This window comes from Eucyclogobius newberryi, unplaced genomic scaffold, assembly GCF_026437365.1.
Source record: "Eucyclogobius newberryi isolate DKJ021-1_F unplaced genomic scaffold, fEucNew1.0.hap1 SCAF_3, whole genome shotgun sequence".
NCBI classification, from domain to species: Eukaryota; Metazoa; Chordata; class Actinopteri; order Gobiiformes; family Gobiidae; genus Eucyclogobius; species Eucyclogobius newberryi.
Genome location: NW_027315945.1, coordinates 21,697,715 through 21,724,238, shown reverse-complemented (window position 1 = coordinate 21,724,238; position 26,524 = coordinate 21,697,715). Strand labels below are relative to the sequence as shown.

Sequence of the window (26,524 nt, the reverse complement as noted above, 5' to 3'; positions counted from 1 at the left end):
TCCAGTCCCCGTCTTTTATTGACTTGTGGCTTGTAGACAAACCCAACATCACGGTCATTGTAGAAAACATGTCTCCATAACAGTTGGATGAGTATTTATTCAGTTGAAGCAGAATAACTGTAGAGAATGAGAAAAAGCAAGCGGTATTTATCACAAGCCGATAAATAGCCAGTATTTCAGATAATTCTAAAGCAATGCCATCAACAGACATTCAGCAAGCACTGCTGTACTTCTGTTTAAACAGTAATAAACTGAGTGGTAGCTGCACACACAAATCTCTTACCCTTTCTTATAATGCAAATGTTGTCTTTATTAACCCAGCTGTAAATCTGAGGGGCAGTCCACAAAAGTGGCTAACTACATAAGGCTTATGTGAAAAAGTTTCCCTTTTTTGTCACTTTGGCCTCATAAAAGAGGGTTACCCATGTGTGGCTCATTCACTATGGACAGAAGGCTGTTGCAGCGAGCTTAGTTCTGAACCAAAATGACAAATTAAGAAATGTAACAACATAAAGCTGGCTTATGCATTTATCCAACAGTCACTTTAGTGGAATAACCCTCCGTCTGAAACTTCTAAGAGATTATATCAAGTGCTATGTCTTTTTTTGAAAGAAAGGACATGGAAAGCAAGAAATGTGTGGTCAGTGATTATGAGAAACTAGTCAGAAAGGGAGCTTTGATTACGTCACCATGCATGAGGAATTTATACCTAAACATCTGCATGTTCAGACCGTACTTCAAGTTTTGTTTCAACAGAAATGAGAATATGTATTAAACCATAGTGATAACTGTACCATGTTTAGAGATAGAGACGTGTCAGGTGAAAGCTCCAAAGGCAGCGTGGCATAACAAAGCAAGACACACCAAAAAAATAGAAAAAGAAACTCACTCGGTATGTAATAACCCACATTCAGCACTGTTTGAGCCTGTTAAACACTTCTTAGATACTGAGACAAAACATTTTCAAAGAGACGACGTCAGGACATACAGTGCTTTCATTCCTTGGTCTGTGCTAATGCAGCTCAATTTGCCCAGAACTGCAACCCCTCAGTAAAGCTGTGGCTGTTCCTCCAAACACTGTTACTCCAAACACTGTTACTCCCCCTAATTGCACTTCTAGCACTTTCCAGTGTAAGTGATTTTCACTCCCACTGGCAAAATATGATGAGGCCAATGAGAGGCTGCAAAAATAAGGAAAGGTTAGTTATCAAATGGCTGGTACAGTTAAGCTGAAAATGCCTTACTTTACTTTATCTATTACAATGACAGGAATATGTACAGTAAGTGCCATTAGAAACTACGCATAATGAACATAACGATTTTCCAAAAAATATGACAATATTTTTCAATTATTATACACTTTGATCATAAAACAAAAACATTTCCTGTATGGGGCTGTATAAAATGGTAACCAAAAGTGCCCTCTTAGTAAAACTGTACAAACACACAAAATATTTACAATGGTGCTTTAAAAACACACTTTGTAAGAACAATGCATCAAGTCCAGCTTTGGCACTCCTCTCATGTCCATTTATGCACCACACGTTGCAAATCTCAGGTCCATGGTGCTTCAGGATGAGATCTCAGTGAGACTGCGTCGTCACCGCGATGGTCAACTTTAGGTTTTCTTGTGATCATCAGAACAAAAAGAACCGTCTCTGAAACAACAGAACAGGATATTAGCAAAGGTCTTGTATGCTCATGTGAGCGTGGTAATGATCACGTGGCACAGCTTTGAAGTGTGCTAATTACACCGTGATAACTTCCTGGGTGAAAGGGGCTGCAGCTGTGGCGTCTTAAAAAAACAGTTCACCATTTACCCTCCCACTTTCTAGTTGTGCCCAATTTTCTGTTCCTCTCTGACAATTCAATTGTTTCCTTCATGTCATCATCATGTTATTAGGCAAAAGCCACACCAACAATCAAAGAGGTGGATACAAAACTATCAGTCTTATGCTTTTCCAGGCATTTAAACTCTCTTTAAAATATTCTGCTTCATTCATTCTCAATTGTCCTAGCACATGGCAGTATGTGGGTGGTTGCTGTTGGTGGATTAGTTCTTAAACTACTGGGCCACATCTGTGTGTGTCACAGCTGTTTGAGGGTTTTCCCCCACAGCCACAGTCACATTTACCCACCTGAAATGCAGACAGACTCAATGAATAGCTGCCTAAAGTAGTGTTCACAGAGATACAATTTTCTCCACACTGACAGAAATAAATGTAGTTTCTAAAGAGACCACTCACTTCCCACTGTCAGCAACATTATCCCCGTTTTTGTCTGGTCTAGTCTGCCTCCGGTCAGTTACTCCGTGGTCCAGCTCTGTCGTATTCTCACCAGGATTTCCTTCTGCAAAGCAAAAAGAAAGCACTTAAAGCAAATGTACTAGACATTTTATTGGTCATACATTATGTTTTAGGGGATTTTACCTTTTGCAGTCAAGGTTTCTACAGAAATAAATGGTGGTTTATCCTTGTTTGCGTTCAGCTGATCTTGCATCCACTCAAGTGTTTCACCATGTTTTAGTGCTGAGCGGTGGTCCTTGAACCAGCGCACAATGTCGGTGCGTCCCAGACTGGTTTGGACCTCAAGCTGACTGTACTCGTCTGGAGAAGGCCACTGTGTTCGACAGAACATCTGTTTGGATTTTAAAAAAATTAAGAAATGCGTCATAATGACGTTTTCAATTTGTTCTTGGGAAGATGTTTTTTTTTCTACACATTAACAAATTACCCCATATTTCAAGTGACTCAACTACATGTTAATTCATAATATAATTTTCAACCCCAAAAAATATATACATACTCATCCTGTGTATGTCGCATATGTCACACTTGAGCCTGGTTTGAGCGCAGTTCTAATAGTGGTTTAGTATGAAAATGCCATCTAAAGATTCTACTTGGGAATGTGATATTAATATAATAATATAAGTTACACCACTGTCTTTTTAGGTTTTTAGGTTAGGCTTTTAAGATTTTACTTTTCACTCCTGACTGTTTTTACTTTGTTATGTTTGTGTTTTCTATTAATGTTCTGGTTTGTTCAGATTTGTTAAAATTGTAATATTATTAAAAATAATATTATTATTATAATAATTAAAAAATACACTTTAAAATCTGAAGTATGTAAGATGTGTTCTTTACCTCTCTGAGCAGAGTGAGGGAGCGGCTAGTGATGGGCGCAGGGCTATTTGATGCGGAAAGGACGGGGGGATGGGGCGATGAGGAGGAGGAGGAGGTGAGGATGGGAGGAGAAGCGGAGGATGAGAGAGTTGGCGGATGTGGGGAGGACACTGCCAGGACCGGAGGAGATGCGGAGGAATAGGACAGAACCGGGGGGTGAGGAGAGGACAGATGATGTTTTCCGCCCTGTTCACGGTGAGCTGCCCCGTTCTGCATTGCCCCTGGACGATCATCTGCGCTCTTCATGCTGAGCAGAGCCTTCTCAAGTGCTCTGCGCTCGGAAAACCAGCAGTCCACCTCAGTTTTGGAAAGACGGGTGTCCTGGGCCAGCTGGTCTGCAGGGGGAAAAGCGCAAAGCGGTCAATAAAGATGGCAATGAGTGACCCAAAAACTGTGAATTTCATGTCTCTCCAGGGGAAGGTACAACAGGCTCATTAAAAATATTCCTGCAATTTCTGTCAAGTCGACAACCGCAAAAGACAGCGATGCACCTCCACTGGGGTGAGGGAACGTTAAGTCACACTGAGTAGACTGCTTTTCTTACTGATCTGCTGCAAGGACATTTAGCATCTAAACATAAAGGATAATCTGACCATTAAGTAAATAAGACAAAAGTCCTAGTGATTTGAGCCTATAATTATGTGTGCGTGAATTTACAATCTTTGTATAAAAAGCGCTTTATAAATAAAGTTTGATTGATTGATTGATTTATTGATTGATTGATTGATTGATTGATTGATTGATTGACTGATACTTGATGAACACACACCATGTAAAGATCTACAGTATGTAGTGTTATATTACCCAGCTCAGCTTCCGTTGGGCAGCTCCTCTTTTGGAAATTCTCCTCCAGAGCCTTTAGCTGCTCCGAGCTCTTGCCCTTGACTCTCTCCAGCAGCGGAAACTGACTCAGGACAGTCTTTTTAACCGCACCGTCTTTAGAGGGAGTGTTTACTTCTGCTTTCACCAGCACAGGTGGAGGAGGAACACCTTTAAGATAGACAAACAGTTTATGAAATTAACACAAGTCTTTCAGCTGGCCACAAAATTTATATTTTTGAAATCATTTTACAAAATAGACAGCAGTCAAGATCAGTTACCTTTGAGATTAAGAAGTCTCTGTTCACTGAACCACTTCTTTATTTCTCCCCTGGACAGCCCCGTGTTCTCGATCAGTCTGTAGATCTGTAATATTGAAAAACAAAACAAAAAACAATGAAAACTGACTTACTAATTTTAGATCCCTTTAAACTTTTTTCAAAATATTTTACCTCATCTTCTTCAGGGAAAGGACACTGCGTGAAGCTGGCCCTCAGCACAGACAGTTGCTCTGAAGTTTTGTTTGGATCAAGAGTGAAACTCAGGACTTTTGGTGATGATAGTTTGGGTGAAAGCACAGGGGCAGAGATTGTTTGAATTATGGACGGTCGTTTGCTCTCTGTCGAAATCACGGGAGAAGCAAGGGGTCTTTTGAGCGACTGTGCAACCTGCAAAAAAACAACAACAATTACCTCAATTACCTAACAAAATAATTCATTATTCATTGGTAGGGTTTAACTTTAGCTTGATGTAAATTGGAAAAGCAAAAAATAAACATGATTGTAGGTACATTTGAAAAGTTTTCAGAATGTGGCTTTGACAATTTGAAAAATGTTATCATCAGTTTGCAATGAGGAATTAAAGGTCAAGACTCTAAACATACAGGACATTTGACGTAATCCATTGCATAAAAATTCACCTGGACAATGTTTTAAATTATGACATTTCAAAGATTGAAAATAACTTTTGGATGGAAGTCTTGAGTTTAAAACATTGTCCAGATGACTTGCAAGTAACTTTATACATTTGACATATTTAGTGTACCTGATTAGCCACAGTGAGAGCCAGCGGGGCGCAGGTGACAACTGATCCATTGGCCACAGATGTGAGCACCAGGCTGGTCTGTCCCACGAGCTGACAGGGCAGCGGCTGGAGGAGCGAGGTCGTGGTGGATTTGGAGGCCGAGGTGTGTGTTGAAGAACTGGAGGATGTTTGTGAGTTGAGCTGAGGGGCCACTACAGCGAATGTATGAGAGATTGTACCGTTAAACATTTTCTTTCTTGCTTCTTCAACCTATTAAAAAAGAAAATGTATTTTAGTTTAGTTTTCACTGTCCAGATAGAAATTCTGTTAAGTGTGATATTTACCTCCTCTGGCGACCAGCTAATACCCTGTTTTAGTCGTTGTGTGGTGAACCAAACTTTGATTTGCTCTTCTGGGTGTTTGGAGGCCGCAGTAAGCCACGACAGCTCAGCCTGTGTCGGATAAGGAAACTTGTTGAAGGAGGAGATGAGGGTCAGGTTATCGTCGAGTGAAGGGTTATATTTGGTCGTGTTCAAGGGCACAGCAATCTTGGGCACCTGGAACATACAACAAACAATACAGGGAATTTATCATTTAGAGATGTAGCTGTCTATACTATTATGACCTCCTTCCTGTTTTTGCTAAAAACAACTGATACACATAGAGTTTGGAGCTATATTGAAACATTTTTGTTTTGGAGCTATGGAAAATTTGAATACTGAGGATACATCCATCCATCCATTTTCTACCGCTTGTTCCCTTTCGGGGTCGCGGGTGACTGGAGCCTATCCCAGTGACTCCCTGCGACAAGTTGGCCACCTCGACAGTGGCCAACTTGTCGCAGGGCCAACACAGAGACATAGACATTACAGACAGTTCACTGTCACATTCATTCACTAGGGCCAATTTAGAGTCGCCAATCTTACCTAACACATGCATGTCTTTGGACGGTGGGAGGAGCCGGAGAACCCGGAGAGAACCCACGATAACACGGGGAGAACATGCAGACTCCACCCAGAGAGATCATGTGGTCTGGTCTGGGAATCGAACCCATGATCTCCTTCTTGGGAGGCAAGAGCGCTAACCGCCTTTGCCACCGTGCACCCCTACTAATACTGAGGATATTATCTATAATTTAAACAATTAACATGAATGCAAAAAGAGACAGAAACGTCTCGTTTGAAGGGTATAAATTGATATTTCTGCCCTTTTATCATTAGATTTATAGTCCAGTCTGGTTTTTTGCAATACTTGAACCTAAACCTGTTGTGATTCATGTGCAATCTATGTGCTGTCGTGACACATATTCATGTGCAATTACTGTCGGGATCACATGCAATGGTATTTATGTATTTATTTATTTGTCTATGGGAGTTTTTGTTTATAGGAGATCTTCTACTGAAAGTGTTTTTCAGACTTCCTATAAGTGATCTGTTCTTTTCTTCTGTATCTGCCTCTGTATCTACCTGCGTTGCACCAATGAAATTTCCCCATGTGGGACAATAAAGGAATATCTTATCTTATCTTAAACCAAGACGTTTACAGTCACATCTTAGCACATGTATTCTGAAAATATTGTCTGAATATTGTTGTTAAAGATCATATTAAAATAAATTGAGATATTTTGTTCTTAATAATGAGGCCGACAGCAAGATACACATCTATTTTCCATTGCAACCAACTCTACCAACTCTACAACCAACGAACTTGGTTGTAGAGTAAAACAACGGCAAAATTACTGCGTCAAAATCTGCCTGCGTCTGGGGCATCACCTCCAAGGACAAATTGTTCTTTCTACCCAATACAGGTACCACAATCCAGAGTGTGTGGTCAGAATGTGTGAGTGGTGTGTCAAACCTGTGTGTAGTTTAGAGGCCGCTGTAGTGAAGGCATGATGTGAGCAAGGCAGTCCGCTTTTAGGAGTGTCGACTCTGGGATAATGACGGTTCCGTTCACATTCACTGCAGTGATTGGCTTCTTGACCAACTCAGGGGCAAGTTTACCCAATGCTCCATCTGTCCATTTACTATCCAAAGACATTATTTTTGGTTTGCTGATTTTTACTGCAGTGGATTTGTTCATTGGAAAAGCACTGTGTTCCTCCACTTTACCAGAAACAGAGCTAGAAGAGTTGTAAATAATGGCATTATTACTGCAGCCTTCTATTGTCTGTTCTAAGATTGTCTGATTGTTCATTTTGATGCGTTTGAATTTGAAGTTGCTCTCCCCAGGATGGCACCTCTCATTGTGTTCTGTTAAGGTGTCAAACTTCTTTGTGTTAAAATTGCAGACAGCACACAGGTACAGGGGGTTCAAGATGACATTGGGATGGTTCGCGTCAACATGTTCTTTAAAAGTGTTCAGGTTGTGAGTGGAAAAGGGGCAGTATTTGCACTCGTAGCCTCCTTGTTGCTTTTTTTGAGTCTTGGTAAGATTGGATTCTGGTGTGTGGTTTGTTGATAACTGGGAATCTGATGCTTTGTCCAGTAGGTTCAAGTCCATTGACCGTTCTTTCTCTGGTAAGACATCCGTTTCCATTGGAGTGGCATCAGTATGATTATTAATGTTTGCCTAAAATAAGATTCATAACATAAAATGTGTTAAAAGGTAAAATAATAAAAATGACAGATACATATACACAAAAAATATGTCCATAATTTAGTACCTGTAAATCACATGGATCATCCGTTTCATCATCATCTGGCTCCACAATGGTGTGGTCTGGTCGGATCATACACGGAGTAGATGCCTTCCGTCGACTGGCCATGATGCTGACTTAACCCAAATGTGTTTTTTGTGCTTAAAGTTAAAGTGCCCTGCTCCACCCCGATGTCTGAGTGAAGGGCAAACAGTAATGCAGAGGACGCAGCAGAATGTCCAGAAGAAACTAACAAAATATCCAGTATGAAAGGAAGGACTTTGTGTCGGTCAGGTGTAGATGAGCTTGTCCCCTCAGCCGGGGGACATGAAGGTCCAGTGGAGATAGGACAGTTGAGCCAAATGTTCGCAATTAGGGCTTGCTGACAGTGTCAGCTCCAGTTCTGGAGGACCTCCTGCATGACAGGGTGTTACCTAAACAGAGAAAACAGTCAGTCAATAACTATCAACAGTTTATCTGAAAACGAACGTGCAAATGTATTTGAATTATCAGTTCCTTAACCATATATGTGGACTTTGTTCAATTATGCGACTCCTTTGTAAGACTTTAAGTGACGATGAGAGATACGAGTTCAACTTCAGACTGAAGCTGTATTGTTTTTATTCTTTCAGACTAGAGCTGGGTTGAAATTTTTTTTAATACGATTTTTAATCAATTCGCATATTAATGACCGATTATCGATTCGTATGTCCAAAGATCGATTTTTTTTTAAATAAAAAAAAAAAAAAAAATTTAAAACAATTTTGTAAAAAAAAAATTAAAAATGTTTTACTTTTTTTTTTGAAAAATGCTCAACGTTTACATTTTATACTTCCAGTTTCAGCACTGGCAGTGTGTGAGCAGTTTTAAAATAAAAATACTTTTGGTAGCAACCGCTTTTGGGTGAATTCTTAATTATTTTCAAGCATAATAATAATGCACTGGTTAGTGTCCCAGTAGGAATCTACTGTTGCAGATGTAGTCACCTCAATGATGTCCTCCATTTATTGTCCTGAATTATCTTTCTTGAAGGTAGATTGACCCTTAACTTTTTCATCAGTCTTCCAGCCATCAGTAACTACCAATACTTGTAAGATTTGCTGTTTAATATTGATATAATACTAGTTTTAATATGTTGCTTCTCTACACAGTCATGAAGTGAAATACATTTTTCATTTTTAATAACATTAACCCCCGGATCGAATCGAAATTGGATCGAATCGGAAATCAGATCGAAATCGGATGGAATCTGAGAAAATCGGGAAAAAATGATTTTGAAACGTAAAAATCGGAATCGAATCGATTCTTGAAATTTTCTCTCTCTTGTCATTATTTGACAAGAGAGCGAAATCTTTACAATAGTTGAATGGGTATGTTTTGGGGGGTTTTGCTAGCAGGCCTTTTATCAGTCTGAAAATGTCCATACATTACATTTTGTACCAGATAAAGCTACAAAGACAAAAGAAACTAGAAATATTATGGTTTCAGCATCTTGAAAAAAAAAAAATAGATTAAAATTTGCAAGCAAAAAAAAAGTAGTAATACTATCCATCCATCTTTATTATTTCCCATACTTAAACCTTTAGTATTTGTGTTTTATAGATCAGAAATTTGAAACAGCTCCTAATCGTCCCATCACCGTCCAAAACTAAAGACACAGCTCATGCAGCCGCCAAGAGAAGACGCAACAACATTGTTAAAATGCAGACTCATTACCGTGAAGTCGCTATAGCAACTGTGATGTCTGTAGCAGAAACACCCAACCAGAGAAACACTGACTGTATAACGTTCATCAGCAGCACTGAACAGACATAGAAGACTGGGGATAATTTGGGTGTGTCGCAAGGCCCATCATTAAGTGTATGGCAGACTCAAAACACAAACACACATGCTGTATTGAAAACCAAGAGGATGCTTGAGGTAGTCAGTTTTGATGTTACAAGCTGTGATAAAATGTGAATATATGAGTATATTTCTGTGATGTATTTTATCTGCATAATAGTGATATATTATCTGCATCATTAGTCTAAGAGAAGAACGGGTGTGTGACAAACTGCAGTGAAGGGGTCGTAAAGATGGGACAAAGAATGTTGCCTCAGGAGGGGGTGTGACAGCCCAGAGGAGTTTGGGTAATGTTTACCCAAGGCTTGATCTCTAGGAAAAATACCAGCTGTAAAACAAGTGCCTTGATGTGAAGCTGACCAATGAGAAATGTGACCAGCCTATTCCAGAATACCTAATTAAACCAACCAGCATGGGAAAAAACGGGGTGAGACGCAGGAGGGTCAGCCAGGCTCCTTACAACGGCTTGGCTGACACAGCCCGGCGTTTTCTCCCAAGCTTGCCATACAAATGTCTGATATTTCTGTGTCGTTTCATATTCTAAGTTGAATTGTGTTCTCGATGTGTTACGGAATAGCATCGGTGCATGTCTCAATTCCATGACACAAGCTTTAAATAACTACTAAAATATAAAATGTTTACATAATTCTACTGTATAAGGATAAGACTTTGAGGCATTTTATTTGATACATCCACAACCACAACAAGACACTATGAAAAAGGCTGTCACTTCACACAAAAAGACACACCACGCGAGCTACACAGTGTAAACATTGTTCAGCAAATATGTTGGCAGTGTTTGTTGCTCCCACTCACCTACTGTCACTGTCTGCCCTAAATTCAGCAACAAGACATGTACCAGAGCCCAGGGGAAATGTGCTGGCTTCATCTGTAACAGTGCTTTAGTTTATATGACCTACTGAACTTCCACTGCTCCTCTGCTCTTACAGCCTGAGCACTCATCGATGCGTTTGTGGGCGATAGTGGCACGATGACGGGAGAAAATAGGAATAGTCTAAACCCACACAGGTAGAGAAAGCATAGAGAAATGCTTAATTTATGCAGAGTATGTTAGGCAAGCTGTAACACTGCATATTTTAAATGCTGCGTAGCCATTGATGTGGGCTGGTTAGCATGGTAATTAGAGGCATAATGAGTCATTTGAGCAAAATATTGAAAACACTGCCAACACTAAAAAAGAAGCTGAGTCACAATAAAAGAAACAACACACCATGTAAACACAAACACAGCCGGTCACATACACATAAAAGTCCTTCACAGAGTGCCTCAAACAAAGTCAAACACTGTGTATTTACTGCTGAATGCACTTGATCCTCTGGCACAAGCACTGCCTCTTAAACATGTTTGTAAGAGGATGACAGAGAAAGCTGCTGGAAACTGTACCAACTGCAGTGTGAAGACATTTAAATACATAAACAAGATATACTACATCTATATAGTCATTATATTTGCTCTAATCGGGCATAAGATTAGAAAGAGATGCCATCTTGCTGAAGATTGCCTTCTTCAGCCATTTCATCTTGTCTATTGAAACTGAGCAGATGGGTGAGATTTTGTTTCTTACATCACTTGTCAGAGTTATCATGTGCATAGAACTGCATGGACTGGCATGCAAGGGGTTTTGGAGAAGTTCTCGCATAGAAGTCAACTTGACATTAACATTTGGAAAATGTGAGGTATACTTTATGAATCTCTAGTGAGGGAATTCAGTCTCTGCATTTGACCCATCTTTCAACCAGTGCCAATGGGGCAACCTGCCAGGAGCTGCAGGAATGAGCTGCTGCAGTAAAGCGCTCGGATATGTTTTGGCTTGATGAGGGAAACCAAAGTACCAAGAGGAAACCTACCAGACACAGGGAGAAACATTTCCACTCAGAAAGGCCCAGACGGACGAGGAGAGAAGCCCACCACTTCTTGCTGTATAGCTTGACTGAGCAACTGCCCCCTTCCACTCTCAAAACAATTATAGTCACTTGTCTCTGCAAGAGCTTCATGTGCCAACCCCAAGCGCTGATAATCCTAAATTCTTAGTACTACAGTACATCAGTGCATATTAATTGATGGATAATAATGACGGATTGACTGGCAATACCAAAAGAGAACAGCTGCAGGAACAGATGATAATAATAAACATTGATGTGTACCTTCTTCTTTCCATGGGGTGGTATTTGATCACTTCAACTGTCTTCCTCTAAAAACAATCCTTTATTTCCGTAATGTCCCTTCAAACTTGATAATATATTTTAATGAATGTTTGAGTTATACACCAAAACTTGGCTGCTTTCGTCTCCACCTCAGTCTCCCACCTGTTTGTTTGTGTGTCTAGCCCAGTCAGCCTCTCTGTGAGCTCCCACTGTCTGATGCTCATTAAACTTGTATGAATACTCAGCCTGGCATCCTCTTGCTAGCCTGTCTGTCTGTCTGTACGTGCCTAATGTCTGCCCGTGTGATTGGTGCATCATATTACTGGAGCCATCCCTCTGTAGAAGTTACCTTAAATGCCACAATACACTAATACATTCATCAGCTATAATCAATTTAGGCTGTACTCTGGCAAACCTACAAGAAAGGGAAAATCAATCTGTCAACTATTGAGGCACTTATGTCCAAAAATAGATTAAAAAAAGATCCAATTGTACAGTATATCTTTATTTTTAGAGTAGAGAAATTGTATGGCACAAATAAGAGATCATTCTGAATAGTTGGGTAAACAGATAATCTTTATCGCAAGAAAGTAAATATACCACACACACAGAGACAGAGACAGAGACAGAGACAGAGACAGACAGACAGACAGACAGACACACACACACACACGCCAGTGATCAGATACCCTGCCTCACCATGCAGCCATGCATAGAGGGTTCCAGCACCCTGAGATAAGATCCACAAGTACATCAAGGACAAGGCCCCAACAGACCAACGTATGACTTGCTCAGTGAATGTCTCAGGCAATGAGAAACAGAGGATGAGGTGCTGGAGGGACCATCATGGGAGGACAAGCCCTTAACATGGGATGGGTTTCCAGTCCATATTCTGCACATATGTTTCTGTACACTATGCCACTTGGTTATGGCGCTCCATGTTGAGTTCCAGTGGTACATCCCATGGGTTGGGGTTAGGGTCCCTCCAGCACCTCTTCCTCTGTTTCTCATTGCCTGAGACATTCACTGAGCAAGTCATATGTTGGTCTGTTGGGGCCTTGTCCTTGATGGGACTGGAAACCCCAAGGTCCAAGTGGATCCTGGATCCTGTGGGACTTACAGATAAAGACTGTCAGAATGGTAATGGCAAACCAACCAGACATTGTGGTGGTGTATAAACAGCAGAGGAAAGCCGTTGACGTGGTAATACCAAGTGATGGCAACATCAGGAAAAAGGAACACGAGAAATACTAAGGGCTGAAGGTGAAGGCAAAAGTGGTGTCCGAGGTCATCAAAACAGGCATCTTAGTCCAAAAAATGTACTGTGCAGAACCCTCAAGCTCCCTGGCCTCTGGTAGAGGACCAGAAAGGGATGAGACCACCCGCGAGAGTGAGAGGGGAATTTCTCGATATAATACGTGTTTTAACTATTAATTTCAGGCAAGCTATTTAGTTAAACTATTAATTTTAATATTTAGTTTTATCTAATTTACTAGAATGTATTGGTTCAAATAAAATATCACAATACAATACAGTAATCAAATACTGCACCTGTTTTCATATTGTGCAGCCATTTTCTGTGTCTGTTATACATATTAGGGTTGTGAATGTGCATGTTATGTGTAATAAACACCTTATTTGCATATCTGCAGTCTTAGATAAATCTGCCACAACTTTTTGTGTTTTGATTAAACAATGCAAAGGTTTGAAATGGATTCTTTGCCTGGTGCAACTCACTGCCTTTACTTTGAGTTGCTACTGGTAAAAACACATTGGCTAAGTGACTAGCCAAGAAGCTGATCAATTATTTCATTGCAAAATTTTATGACACTGAGCAAATCTAGTTTGCGTTGCACCATTTCTTAGAGTAGAAAGTGGGAACTGACTTTAGCATCTTAGTGCCAGAGTTTTTAGACGTTCAGTCATCTCAAAAGTTCTGCAAGGAGTCCTTGCAGCACAGAGTTGCAGTATAATGCCGATTACCACCACTAAAGTTGCAGAAACATAAACTAACTAAAAATAACACAGACTTTTTAGTTGCATCTACACACTGCCCTCAATATGTAACACATCACAACCTGAAAAACTGTACTCTCAGCAGCAGCTCCGTTAGCACTGTACTGGGCGTGCGTCTTTGTTTTTTTTTCCCCATTGACTGCCTGTTCCACAAATCAGCCACTGCAGAGGGGAGGACGAAGTCAGTGTTGGTATAGAGATGCTGAAGAGAAGCAGAGGCATTAGTACAACAGGTCCCAGCAGGGGAGTGCGAGGCAGAGTTTCGGACCGGAGCAGAATTAATTTAAATCTCATCACGAAGCTCCTCTTGCGTGCAGCAAAATGGTGCACTGTGTGATCGGTTCTGCATAGCAACAGAATTGATGGCAGGAGTAGAGACCTATGAATAATATTTTTTTTAAAACTTAAATGCTTAAATAGTTAGTTTTCTTTACCACAATTGATCATGAGAAGGGCTGCACAATATATCTTTATCAGATAACAATTCAGCTTTCTTTAGATTTTTCACCAAATAAATAAATTACATATGACATATCAGCAGTGATGAAACATGTTAAACATAAATTTCTCATGCTGCACTATATCACTACTACCACAATATGTTCAACTTGCATGCAGACCTCAGCAAATATAAAGAACTGCAGTACACACTGTACAGTACAGCTCTATGCTGCATAATTGCACTTTTTCATCAGCATTTTAAATCCTCTTCTGGTTCAAACTCTTTTTGTTACAAAAACACAAAGAGACATTTTAACAAGCTGCCACTGTGCCACATAAGAGCGATACAGGCCGAGGCAGCTTTGACCTTGTTTGAACCAAAACAATGTCGAGTCGCTGTGGCCTATATACGCTGCATTACCAAACTGTCAAGCAGGCTGCTCTGCATTCAACTCCACACCCTCTTCTCTTAAACAAGACACACTTTCTCTGGAAACGCAACTATGTAATCATCTTATATTCTCTTGTAATGTGAATACAAAAATGGACTAGGAATACGTTCACACTTGCACACTTTAAGACCCGGACTAAACCTTGAAGAGGACAACATCAAGTAAACATAAGACTCAAATGAGGATCATGAAGAAGAAAGGATAAAACAAAGCTGTTGTTACCTTATGACACCCTGCACCATTTCTCAATATATAGCATAACTACCTTAAATAAGTCAGTTATAGGCTAAAGTTGATATTCTAGCTTCAACACAATAACCTCAAAATATCTTGCAAGTTTAAAACCTGACTTTATCTACACTTTTATAGCTTCACTGTTGTCGTCTGGCAGGCGTTGTGATGTTTATGATCTGATTAAGTCCTGCCCTTTCTAATAATTGGGTTGCGTAATAAATGGGACCAGGTTTAGTTAATGGTCTTTTATAGAACTACAATGGCGGAATACATGGAACAGTTATGTTCAGATACAAAATTATAAAATATTCTGACACAATATTCTAGCAGTAAAACCAGAACAAAACCATGCAGTCGTCCAGCATTAGTGTACCAAATACAACAGTGGATGTCAAAATAAACTTAGTAATCATTTCATTATCGTTATATATTGTTTGGGAAGAGGATCAAAATCAACCCAACAAAGCAGTCCAAAAATATCGGCAGAGCTTTTTGTCCAGCATTTGCTCTGGATTCAAAAATGTATCTGTACCAACCATGAAAAAACCATATTGGTCGATCTCTATCGACCAACTACACTATATTTGCACATGTGTAGCTTCACTGCTGTTGTCTGGCAGGCATTTTAAGGTTTAATCTGTTTAATTCCTGCCATTTCCAATAATAACTGGGCTGTGGAATAAAAGGGTTTAGTTTGAGGTCTAACACTACAATTGTCTGAAGAAAATAGGCAATGCAGCACGAATAAATGTTCAATGTGGAACAGTTATGTTTAAATAGGAAATGGTAAAAACTACATTCTGAATAGAAAACCTAGTAGTAAACCAGGCATTACTATCGCACCCAATGCAGCACATGAAAGCGTTTTCAACAAGTCTCGGTGCCAGAACTGACTCAATACACTCAGAAAGGGCAAGCTTTAAAAATATCTGTGTATCACCCACTCCGAAGGTTACCACGGCAACACTATAAGCAACAATGATCATGTCTTGACAAAGGAGGAGCGACTGAGCAGGTCAACACAACATGCACAGAACTGTCCACCAAAGTACTTCTGTCATGTCAGTCTCATCCAATTACAATAGACACACAACAGATGGCAAGAGCAGGTGGATGAACTAAGCAAGAAGATGTTTCATGACAATGTCAGTTTCAGTCTGAATAAAGCAGCATTTTAAATGTAATAGTTCCCCAATTTGTTCATCATCTTTTTATTCAATCTTTACTCCAGAAGAGTCCAAAAATTGCTTTATCCTTAACTACACTTTGAAGTTGTCATCAAAACATGGCCATAAACAAACTATATCCTTCTTCAAGTATGAGCTGCAGTGGCCGACATGGCAATTAGAAAGGCACCTACTCAAACAAAGAAACACTTTTAGAGACTCAAATTCAGAATAGCATTCGGATTATAGCCTTTGCGAGGGCCCAAATAATGATAATCCAGGAGACTTTGGTTTTCATTATCTTATGTTTGCCCAAATGTTCCTGCACTCGCACCGTTTCTATGGACCAAGCTCTCCACCTGTCAGTCCCGTGGCTTCCCTGCAGTGGGCGTGGCCTAAAGATTCTCACTCTCGCCTTCCTCTCATTGGCTGGTGCTGGTATGAGGGTCGTGTCTGTGCGGTGTCGCGGGGCTGACGTGGTGCAGTGCAAAGTCTCTCTAGTCAGCACTCTCTCTCCTCTCTCTCTCTTTCTCTCCCTCCCTCTCACTCTCTATGCTTCTTCCCCCTTGTTTCTAAACTTGAGAGATTTCGAGGGCACAGTTGGGATGTGGGACGGTGCCCATCTACTCAGGCAGAAAATGACCTACATGACAAACAGCGACGCAAGGAAACTTTCTCAACAGCTGCCTGCAGTGCTGCTGGTGTTTTGAATTTCACCAGCGCAATTCAATTTGTCACTCAAAGTAGTCTAATTTCCTGTGACATTGTGCAGGCTGGCAGGAGGGCTAAACGGAATATTTAAACTTGGTGGTGCGCCCTGTGAAATCCACAGTCTTCTGGAAATGATGACGACGCAATCCAACTTAAGTCTAAAATCAGAAACGCATACATTATTGTGCAAAGGTCTGGGCACAGTTCAGTTGCGAAATAAGAGTAAAATAATATAACTAGAGGTACTTGGAAAAAAACAATTTACAAAAACAGATGAATTTGAAAAAAAAAAAAAAAAGCCCAAATCTTAAAATGTACCCTTTGTCTAAATCTATATTGGTGACATAAAACGATGAATCCATTCCTTCTTGAGCCAATACCCTCAACTAATACAGATATAGAGAAATCTTCTAGCTAACTACCTTTCCAATTGTCCACACATTCACACTCACAAATCATTTGTTCTAATATTTATCTTATCTTATCTAATCTTTCATTTCAAGACTGTGATCCAGATTTTCACTTAAATAAATTCAGCCATTCTTGTGCATCAAGTCCATTATTGTCATTTTTTGAATTGTTGTTGAGAACTTAAGTGAGTATTTATCTAAGCTAAACTAATAGTGAACTGTACATCCTTTCTTCCACATCCCAAATGTTTGATCAGTGACTGCAGTGACATTCATAAAAGGGTTCGAGTGGGCATGATTCTCCTACAGTTATCACTCACACTAGACAAACTATACTATTACACTGTCTAAATGTACTGACTTTACCTTTTGTACACTCGATACTAATGTACCACAAATGTTCTTGATGTTTTGGAGTTTTCTTTAACCAAACATAGCTGAAGCTTTTCAACTGTCTCCACTACAAAGGAATCTGATCGATAGATTTGAGTGTGAGATTCATGCATCATGGGAAACTCGACTGAAGTGCAGTTCTGGAGACCTTGGGATACAGATATTGCAGCAGCTGACACTATAAGAAGTGTACTGTAGTTTTCAAGCCTGGCTGCAATACTGTGCTCTCTTTTTTGTCTAGTTATGGCATTTTCTATAGTGTTTATCTCTTGTAAAAGAGGACATATCATGAATACAATAATAATCAACTTAAATGAGCTTTTAAAACCCTTTAAACAACAGTGTTTCATAATCATTTCTATGAAACACTGTCTTTTCTTTACTTAAAAGTTGTATTTTGGTTGATTCATCCATGTTTGAATAATCTTTATTGTCATCCAAATCCATAGATGTAATTACCTTATTGATATATGTGTGCAAGGTATATGTGTGCAACTCTTCTTATTACTCCAAACACATCCATTTTTACTTCATTTTATTTTGACAGTTCTGAAGATGTCTCGCAGATAGCAGCTGAAACATGTCATCAAGGTAATTACATCTCTAAACTTATTGTCTTTGAAAGGTTTTTGTTCAGAAAATTGCTGTTTCCATCCACCCCTATCCCCACCCACATCCCTGTACTTAGTTACAATTATTGGAAAATAAAAGACTCCAAGTGATACATGTAGGGTTCTAAATGTCACATAGCTAATTTTTTGTTTTTATTTTTACATGTAAACATCTGCTGCTTATTTCAGTGAAATGAAGCCTGGAAGACCTAACTCCACCCATCTACGTCAAGGCCACCCTCTCCCCAGCTCAACCAACGCACCCAGTCCGGGCGTCGGCCTCCATGGCAGGACCCCTCTCCCCAGCGCCCTCATCGCACTTAAGCGGCATCCGCCTGTCCGTCTGAGAGAGTCAGATCCCTCACTTCACCATGGACTCTTCCAGGTTTCTGCGCTTATCCCAAAGAGGTTATGCAGTTTTTCCCGGCCAAGAAGGAGGGTGGAAGGTCAGGGGACGTCTGCATCATGGCCCTCGCACCTGCTCCTCATCCCCAATCAACGCTCTCAAGTGACTCCTTCCCGCTCCCAATCAGCGCCCAGGCGGTCACATTTAAGCCCTCAGGCAGATGGCTCGGCCGTTCAAACCGTACTGCGACCCACCACCTCCCCTGCTCCTCCTCTGCATTCCCCTCATCCTCTACCTTCTCTCTACATCTACCACAACCAGTCTCCAGGCTCCGTGGGGAGACATCTAAAACAAATAGATCATGGAGTGCCCATGATCGCAACGTCTTCCGCCGAGGTCTGAGCGCCAAATAACCCACGTAATAAAACTTGCTAAACAGTCCATTCTCGTCGTCTCTGCGTCTCTCCAGGGTGAAATGTCAGTTTCTATCATCAAGCTTTTTTAAAAAATATTTTTTTCAGTTTACAATTAACAAAATGGAAAACGATGAGCTAATTGTTATATTTACAGTTCAGTACTAAAAAAGAATACCATAATATACTGTAACTCCTAAACGCACTGATCCTTGTGCATCTGCATCACATTTACAGATACAGAGCTTTGCCTTCAAACTCCCTCAATTCCACACTAAGCCTCTGGGCTCCGCCAACAGGTGATGAGCTCATCTCTGTGGTTGCCTTAGTCACATCACAACACTTCTGAGAAGCTGTGGTCCAGGCACAGTATGTTGTGGTGGTAAATTCAGATTCTTGAATATGGGGGGAAATCCAGAATTCTTCAATCAGTATTGGGGTATTCCCACAAGACAAAAGATAATCAACAAAAATGTCATAATTTAGAAATTAAGTCTATCATCCAGTTTGCACAACAACAATATTTTTACTGGCATAATTTTAGTAAAATACTATAAGTCATTGTGATGTTATCTGAGAGCCAGAAAGAACTAGAACAAAGACGCTGATGACATCATTGCAGAGCCAAGCTAAGCACGACCGCCGCAACGACAACAACAGCCTCCAAGTAACCCGCGATGAGTCAGGCGCTACAGCGACAGGATTACACAGCCCAGCAACTTGAGCTGTGATGGAGGACATGAAAAATACTCAAATGCTACCAAACCAAATAAACTAGTCAAGATGTCCCAAACTGAACTGAAGGCAGGTGTAAAGTAGATGTCACAAATGCAAGAACAATAAAATACAGGAATTGCCACAAAAACAGTTATTACACCAATTCTACATTATTTGCATTGACTCCCCATTCAATTTAGATTGTATTTTAAAATGTTGTAGGGGATATTTTATATGTTATTAATGTCCTCCCACTTATGAGAGAGGGTGACATTCAAAGTTGATATTGATTAAAGAATTGGATCAATTGGGGCACCAGCCATTGATTAGGCATTTACAAGCATATCTCAATGTATTTGTTTATTTTTTTTAAAAATTATCTGAAGGTTTATGAGAACGTAACCATGACATTGGCCCCTTTTCTGGTCACGTTCCCAAATGTGGTTCATAAAGATTTATTGACCAAATAATTTAACAGATAAATATGCAATATGCAAATTAGTCGGAAAGAGATGGAGACGCTAGACATCAGAATCAGAAAAGGTTAATTGCCATGGTCAATGAACAGAATTCACAAACATAGGAACTTGTCTTGGTGATTCGGTGCAACATAAAACAATGAACAATGAACAATGAATAAGTCAAAAAAGAAACAATTTAAATCTGCTATAGGATAAATATATTTAATGAAATTGAAATTAGGATTAATATGTACACAAATTTACAGTTGAGTTTACATATGTAGTGCGGAAAGTGAACACTGCAGTGAGTGATTAAATTATGGTTAAAGTGACTGTGTTCATGAGTCCAACGGCAGTGGGAAAGAAACTGTTCTTGTGACGGGAGGTACTGGTCCGGATGGACCGTAGCCTCCTGCCTGAGGGGAGTGGCTCAAATAGTCCATGTCCAGGGTGAGAAGGGTCGGCTGTGATCCGACCTACACGTCCTAGAGCCCTGGAGACGTACAGGTCCTGCAGAAATGGAAGTCTGCAGCCAATCACCTTCTCAGCAGAGCGCACAATGCGCTGTAGTCTCTGTTTGTCCCTGGCTGTGGCTCCAGCCTATCACACGGTGATGGAGGAGGTGAGGATGGACTCAATGATGGCCCTGTAGAACTGCACCATCATCTCCGCTGGCAGCTTGGCTTTCCTCAGCTGCCGCAGGAAGAACATCCTCTGCTGGGCCTTCTTGATGAGGGCGCTGATGGTGGGCTCCCACTTGAGGTCCTGGGTGATGGTGGTGCCGAGAAAGCGAATGGAGTCTACGGTGGTGATGGGGGAGTCTGTGATGGTGAGGGGGGGCCGGGGGGCTGTAACTTTTCTGAAGTCCACGATCATTGTCCACTGTCTTCTGGGCATTGAACTCTAGGTTGTTACCGCATCACCAGGACACGAGCCGGTCCACCTCTCTCCTGTAGACAGACTCATCCCCGTCCGAGATGAGCCCGATGAGGGTGGTGTCGTCTGCAAACCTGATCAGTTTTACAGAGTCATGGCTGGAGGTGCAGCAGTTTGTGTAGAGGGAGAAGAGCAGGGGAGAAAGTACACAGCGGAGAAAGTGTGGACAAAGTCTGCAATCAGATGATTGAGCATTTGCCTTGGGAGAGAAATGGCTCTGTGAGTTCATCTTAATCCAAAAGCAGTCATTGATGGAAAAAGTTTTTCTAATGTTCAAAAGAGTGAAGCCTCTGCTCCATACGCAGAGACGTCATAAATCTCCAGTAGCATGGTACAACCTTAGTCGCATTCCTGTCACCATGGCAACGTTCTGAGGTGTCTGCAGTTCGCTTCAATGATATTGAATATTTTTTAAGAACTCTATGGACTGGCTCCCACATATGTCTCAGACCTCATGCTTCCACACTCCTGCGTGCTCGCTTTAGTCTGAGGGCTTCAGCTTGTTGTCCCAAACATGAGGAGCACATGCTCAGGTGACGCTTTTACCCCCACAAAATGACGTTCCCTTCAGTTGATATCCTGCATTTTTATTAGAGCTGGGAGGATATATTTTTTGCACGATACAATCATGATTCATAGAGCCCGACACAATCTGTATTGTGATTTTGTTATATTGTATATATATATTGTGATGCACGATATATATAGTGTGATTGGATATTGTATTGCAACACTGCAAAAAAAATACATTGATTTGTATAGCAGTAAACAAAGTAGGTATAATGGTTCAATATCATTAGGAACTGCAATACTTTGCCCTGAATATATTAAACAGCGTTGTAAATCAGTCTGGCATTTGTGAAAAGGTGCAAAATGCACATTCGTGGCTGGAGTTGTGCTTTCTTCCCTTTTTGAATTAATCAGCAGCAAAGCTTATTTTAACAACTGATGGCAACACTGGCTTTGGCTGTAAATGATTTAGCACATATGTACATTTAGCAAAACACCATGAAAGTCTATTTAAAATATAGAACCCTGCAGCTTTATTATAAACAATATGTCATAAGTATTGTGATAAAAGGTTTCCACTATGTTTACAAAACTGTGTGACATTATATTGCAAAACAATATAATGTCACACAGTATTTGTCCCAGCCCTGTTTTTAATAGTGTTTGAGCTATAGATTCAGAACAATTAGCATACTGTAATAATAATAGACAATTCAATCATCAAGACAAGTCAATCGTCACATCTGAAACCAATAAATGCTTGAATAATCAAATGAATGACTCTCAATTACGTTACAAATGCACTGGCGTATGTGTAAAATTGTGTAAAATGTAAAGCATTGTCTTATTGGACTTCACAATGACACACCAGCTTTTCTTCTTAAATCAATAACAACTTTGACAGAACAGAACTGTCAACAGTAAAATATTAAATCATCACTCATACATGGATATATTAAACCAAATGTCTGGGCACTCAATAGCTGTCAAAACTAAACGATATTCATTTTATGACTCAATTGGTGGGATGCAGTTTGGCAAACAGTGCTGTGAATTTTACAATTCAGACTGACAGGGACAGACATAGCCTTGTTCGCTTTTGTTCTTGCCATTTGATGAGTGTAAATAGTTGAAATGTAACAGGAACAAACGGAACACATCGTTTCACAGCCTGATGTTTGGGCCGTGACACTCTTGAGAGGTCAAAACGCTGCTATGTAGCTGGAGGGAGGTGGTGGAGGTGGGTTTAAAATCCTAAAGTAACAGCTGGCTAAAAATCTGTACATAAAATCTCTTTTCCAAATGCTCAGGCTCTCTTTTTGTTGCGTACGAAGGATGGGACAATGCCGAGGCAATACAACCATTACAATGGTTAAAACAACAACATTTTAGAACAAATAACAGCACTATGTTAAAAGTCTTGGACAAGCTCTTCAGAAATTCCAAGGAAAAAAGAATGAAAACGCGTATACAATACTACAAATGTATATTGAACAATGGAAAGGTGGTAAAACGGCCACAACAAAGTAATGTTTTGTTGAGCCATAGTTGATTCCTCCAGACATAAATAAAAAAAACCCATAAAGCTCCAGTTTGAAGTTCCAATCAATCTAAAATTATTGATGACTAACATACAACCAAGCAAACAATAAAAGCTTCTTCAATTTTAGTCACAACCTATTCCTTGATGATGCTGCTCACTGTATCTTAAGAAAATCCTGTCTGTGATTTTTCCATTTTTGACAGATCCCACCAAGAAACCATACAAGGTTGTTTTATCCGAACATGTGAAGTGCAGCGGGAGCGCGTGTCTCAAAGTCTGTACTCTGAGGAATTACAGTAACAGAAATGACAGGAAGGTTAAAGAAGCTGTGATCAAAATCCGACTGGTGTCTGTTGTGGAGGTTTGATGGGAACAGCATTAGAAGAAATAAACACAGGGGTCACAGTAAGCACCAAGTTTATCATCAAACAGTATCTGACATCCCTCAAGTCATGACACACATTTTATCGACTAGTTGCGTTGCATGCTTTTGGCCCCAATTACTAAAACGCACCTGTTGTGTCAGTGTAAGACAGATTTTTGAGACTGTGGCATAAATTCATTGGTGCATTGTTTTATAATGGGGTAAATGTAAAATGAGAAAGCTGAACCAAGGTTAGAATGAATTAAAGCGGCAACTCATGATTATTTTGAAAATCGATTATCCTTTCGATTTATTGAGTAGGTGTTTAGATCGCGAAAGGCCTGTGAATATAAGATTTTTACTAAATCTGAGCGAAAGTGAGGACAACCTAATGAATTCAAGTATATTTACAGACAAAAAAATAAGCTTTTCATCAAAATCAATTAACGTACTTTGTCTGGTGCATAAAAGGTCTTCTCTTCCTCTGTTTTGACGTTTTGTATGGTGCAGATAAAGATTGTTTTATTATTAAATTACTTGACAGTAATTTCAATAATAGATTAGTTCCAATTCACCTGTTATTTATGTAATCACATATTTGTCATGCATATTATTAAAGCAAAGTTGTTGAGTCTGTTCATGGGATATTTTATTCGCTTTGGATCATCGGTTCAGTTATGTCTTTGATTAAATTGTGCTCATACATTAAAGGTTGAATGGACGATTTTTTTGGCCCAAATCTGAGTCTTATTTCCTCGTGGCGTGGACTGCCGATTAGTCCTGCCACGTATCAATCATAAAACGCACCTATCGCTCACCTGCAGCCGCGTCAGGCTCGTCCCCACGTTTCCGCGTGTCTAAGCGCATCGATCTATCATAATATAGTTCCCTCAGTGTACGGGGCGAAATGAAGACGGAGAAAGACAGTTTGAGCTGACGCAGAAGTGGACAGAAATCTACGGGAGACGAGAAATGCGATGCGCTCCGTCGCACTAATAAACAAACGCACGTGTGTGTTGTATCAGTCCGCACGGGAGAGTGCGCATGCGCACTTCCACCTGCGTTCTCAAATCGCCGAAAAATCGTCCATTGCGCCTTTAACCTATCTGGATCAATCAGGGTTTTGTTTTTGTTGTAATGGCTCATGTAATAACTGTCATTTATTGTGGAGAATAATGGTAACTATCAGTAAATAAAACATGCTTTTTCTATCCTAAATCTACAACTCCCAGGTCTACTTAAGGTTTACGCCTTCAGCCATAGAAGCCCATCATCATCATAAGTCTGCACAATATTTAAAATGATTGTTATATGGTAAGTACAGAGATATTGATACTGTTGCGATAAATTGACACAACAAATTCATCTACTTTAAAACAAATTGGCAATGTTCATGCATTAATGTCGGCTGTAAGTAAAACGCTGTCAAAATAAAAATTAACAGAGACAAAACAGAGAATACATCAAGACTCGTTCTTCCTTTTTCAACGTTTTCATTGTCGAAAACAGTACACGTCTGTCAGATTGTGGATCCTGGTGTGACTGTGACAGGCCCGTTTAGTTTGCCATATCAATACTTTTGCGAGATAAGATAAGCCTTTATTTGTCCCACAATTGGGAAATTCCAGTGTTGCAACACAAAGTAGGTACAGAAGTGAGTAATAACAGAAAAAACACTCTAATAGAAAAGCTTTTAGAAAAAAAACTCTTATACTATACAATAATAATAACAATAGTGACACTGTTATTTACAGCTGATACTGCTACTGTCATATATTGTAACCCATCATTTGTTTGTTGTTTCTCAAATAAATAACTCCCCCTAAAACTGCTTGGGAAGTCATTGAATCCGCCAAAGTTCTGCCAGAACAGGACGTCGCGCCGCCGGTTCCACAGCCTGATGCGGGGCCAGTGGCTCAAGCTTGTCCCCCAAACAAACCGGCAGAGGGTCCGTCTGAGCCCGGCCCGTGTCCTGTATGGCGCTATAGCACGGCGTTTGGCAGAGGAAGGCGGGGGGGGGGAGAAGCATCACTCGGGGGTTACGTTACATCTACATCAGAGTCGCGCAAATCAAAGTCTATAAACAACACCACACTCCCAAAAGTTGCAATGCGCCCGCAGCACCGCGGCATTCGAAAGAGTTGTCCCGGGGAACGTGCGGCGGGGGACGCGTAGACGCTCCGTTCCCCCTTCTCGCCATCGACGTAACAACATGTCGGCAGCAGTGGACGGCCATGTTTTGCTGGTTATGTCGACACTGCTGGGAGGAGGAAAAAGTAGACACGATGTTCCTCCACGTCCTTCGCCGCCGTCGCCACACGCGCGGCCCACGCGTCAAAGCGCCAAACTTAGCCCAATTAGCAACTTGGTGCGACATCGTCCGCAGGTGGAGGCGACAAAGTTCACGCGCCGAGACAAGTTGAAATATTTATAGTGAGGCTCGTGGCGCTCGGGAGACGCACGGGGCGATGCTATTGACGCGAGGGGGTCCGACCAAACAAGTGCCATTAGCCGTAACTTGAGAGAGTTTGTATTTACCAAGGGGGCGTCACGGGCCAAACACACAGAGGAAGAAGAGTTTATCCGTTTCTTACCTGCCGAGGTTTTGGCGCGATGCTCAGGTGAAGTCGAGCGTCAATACAAAGCAAAAGCTCCCGTTATTACCCCACAAACACTGCCAGAGCCGGGCTAGGCAATCTCGCCGCCGTCCGGTAACCGCGGAGACAACGCCAGGCGACAGGAAAGGGAAAATTGGCGATCACAAGAAGAAGGCTCTACGCCAAAAGCCACATGACCGCCGACGTCAGAGTGCGTATTTGCATGCCGCCGTACCGAGGCGCCGGAGTCCGTCCGCGGAGGATCCATGGTGCTGAAACGGGGGGAAAGTTGGGAGCCGATGGGCCGAGGAAAGTGGCACAATCGAGGGTGCGGGCCGCGGCGGCAGCACCGGAAGCGATACGAAGCATGCTCGGTGCTCTAAAAACGCATGACCCGTTGTTGTGGCGCTGTCAACTTTCCCCTGCGCTGACGCCGGCCTGGCTGTCTTGACGTGACCTAATTGGATATTACATGATCAATGGGGGCGTCCGTGTCGCTCAAAGCTCCGCCCCTCGGTGCCCAGGTCCCGCCTC

At 41.0% G+C, this 26,524-nt stretch overlaps 1 protein-coding gene across 1 annotated transcript; it reads right to left on the bottom strand.

Annotated features, from left to right (window-relative positions):
• Positions 1–77: 77 nt before the first annotated feature.
• LOC140374398 (zinc fingers and homeoboxes protein 2-like) lies at positions 78–26,290 on the bottom strand. Its single transcript, XM_072461283.1, has 12 exons — positions 25,988–26,290; positions 7,690–8,096; positions 6,882–7,595; positions 5,369–5,581; positions 5,046–5,294; positions 4,454–4,669; positions 4,283–4,367; positions 3,987–4,172; positions 3,144–3,517; positions 2,430–2,637; positions 2,247–2,349; positions 78–1,658 (listed from the first exon to the last, which is right to left on the bottom strand). The coding sequence occupies exons 2-12, from the start codon at positions 7,789–7,791 to the stop codon at positions 1,619–1,621; spliced, it is 2,490 nt and encodes an 829-aa protein (XP_072317384.1). The 5' UTR covers positions 7,792–8,096; positions 25,988–26,290; the 3' UTR covers positions 78–1,618.
• Between the last annotated feature and the right edge of the window lie 234 nt (positions 26,291–26,524).

Excerpts from the sequence above, each read along its gene's own strand:
- LOC140374398 (XM_072461283.1), bottom strand. The coding sequence starts at position 7,791 with ATGGCCAGTCGACGGAAGGCATCTACTCCGTGTATGATCCGACCAGAC. Across the intron at positions 7,596-7,689 it reads ATGATCCATGTGATTTACAG|GCAAACATTAATAATCATAC; the intron begins GTACTAAATTAT and ends ATCTTATTTTAG. Across the intron at positions 2,350-2,429 it reads AGAAACCTTGACTGCAAAAG|AAGGAAATCCTGGTGAGAAT; the intron begins GTAAAATCCCCT and ends TTTGCTTTGCAG.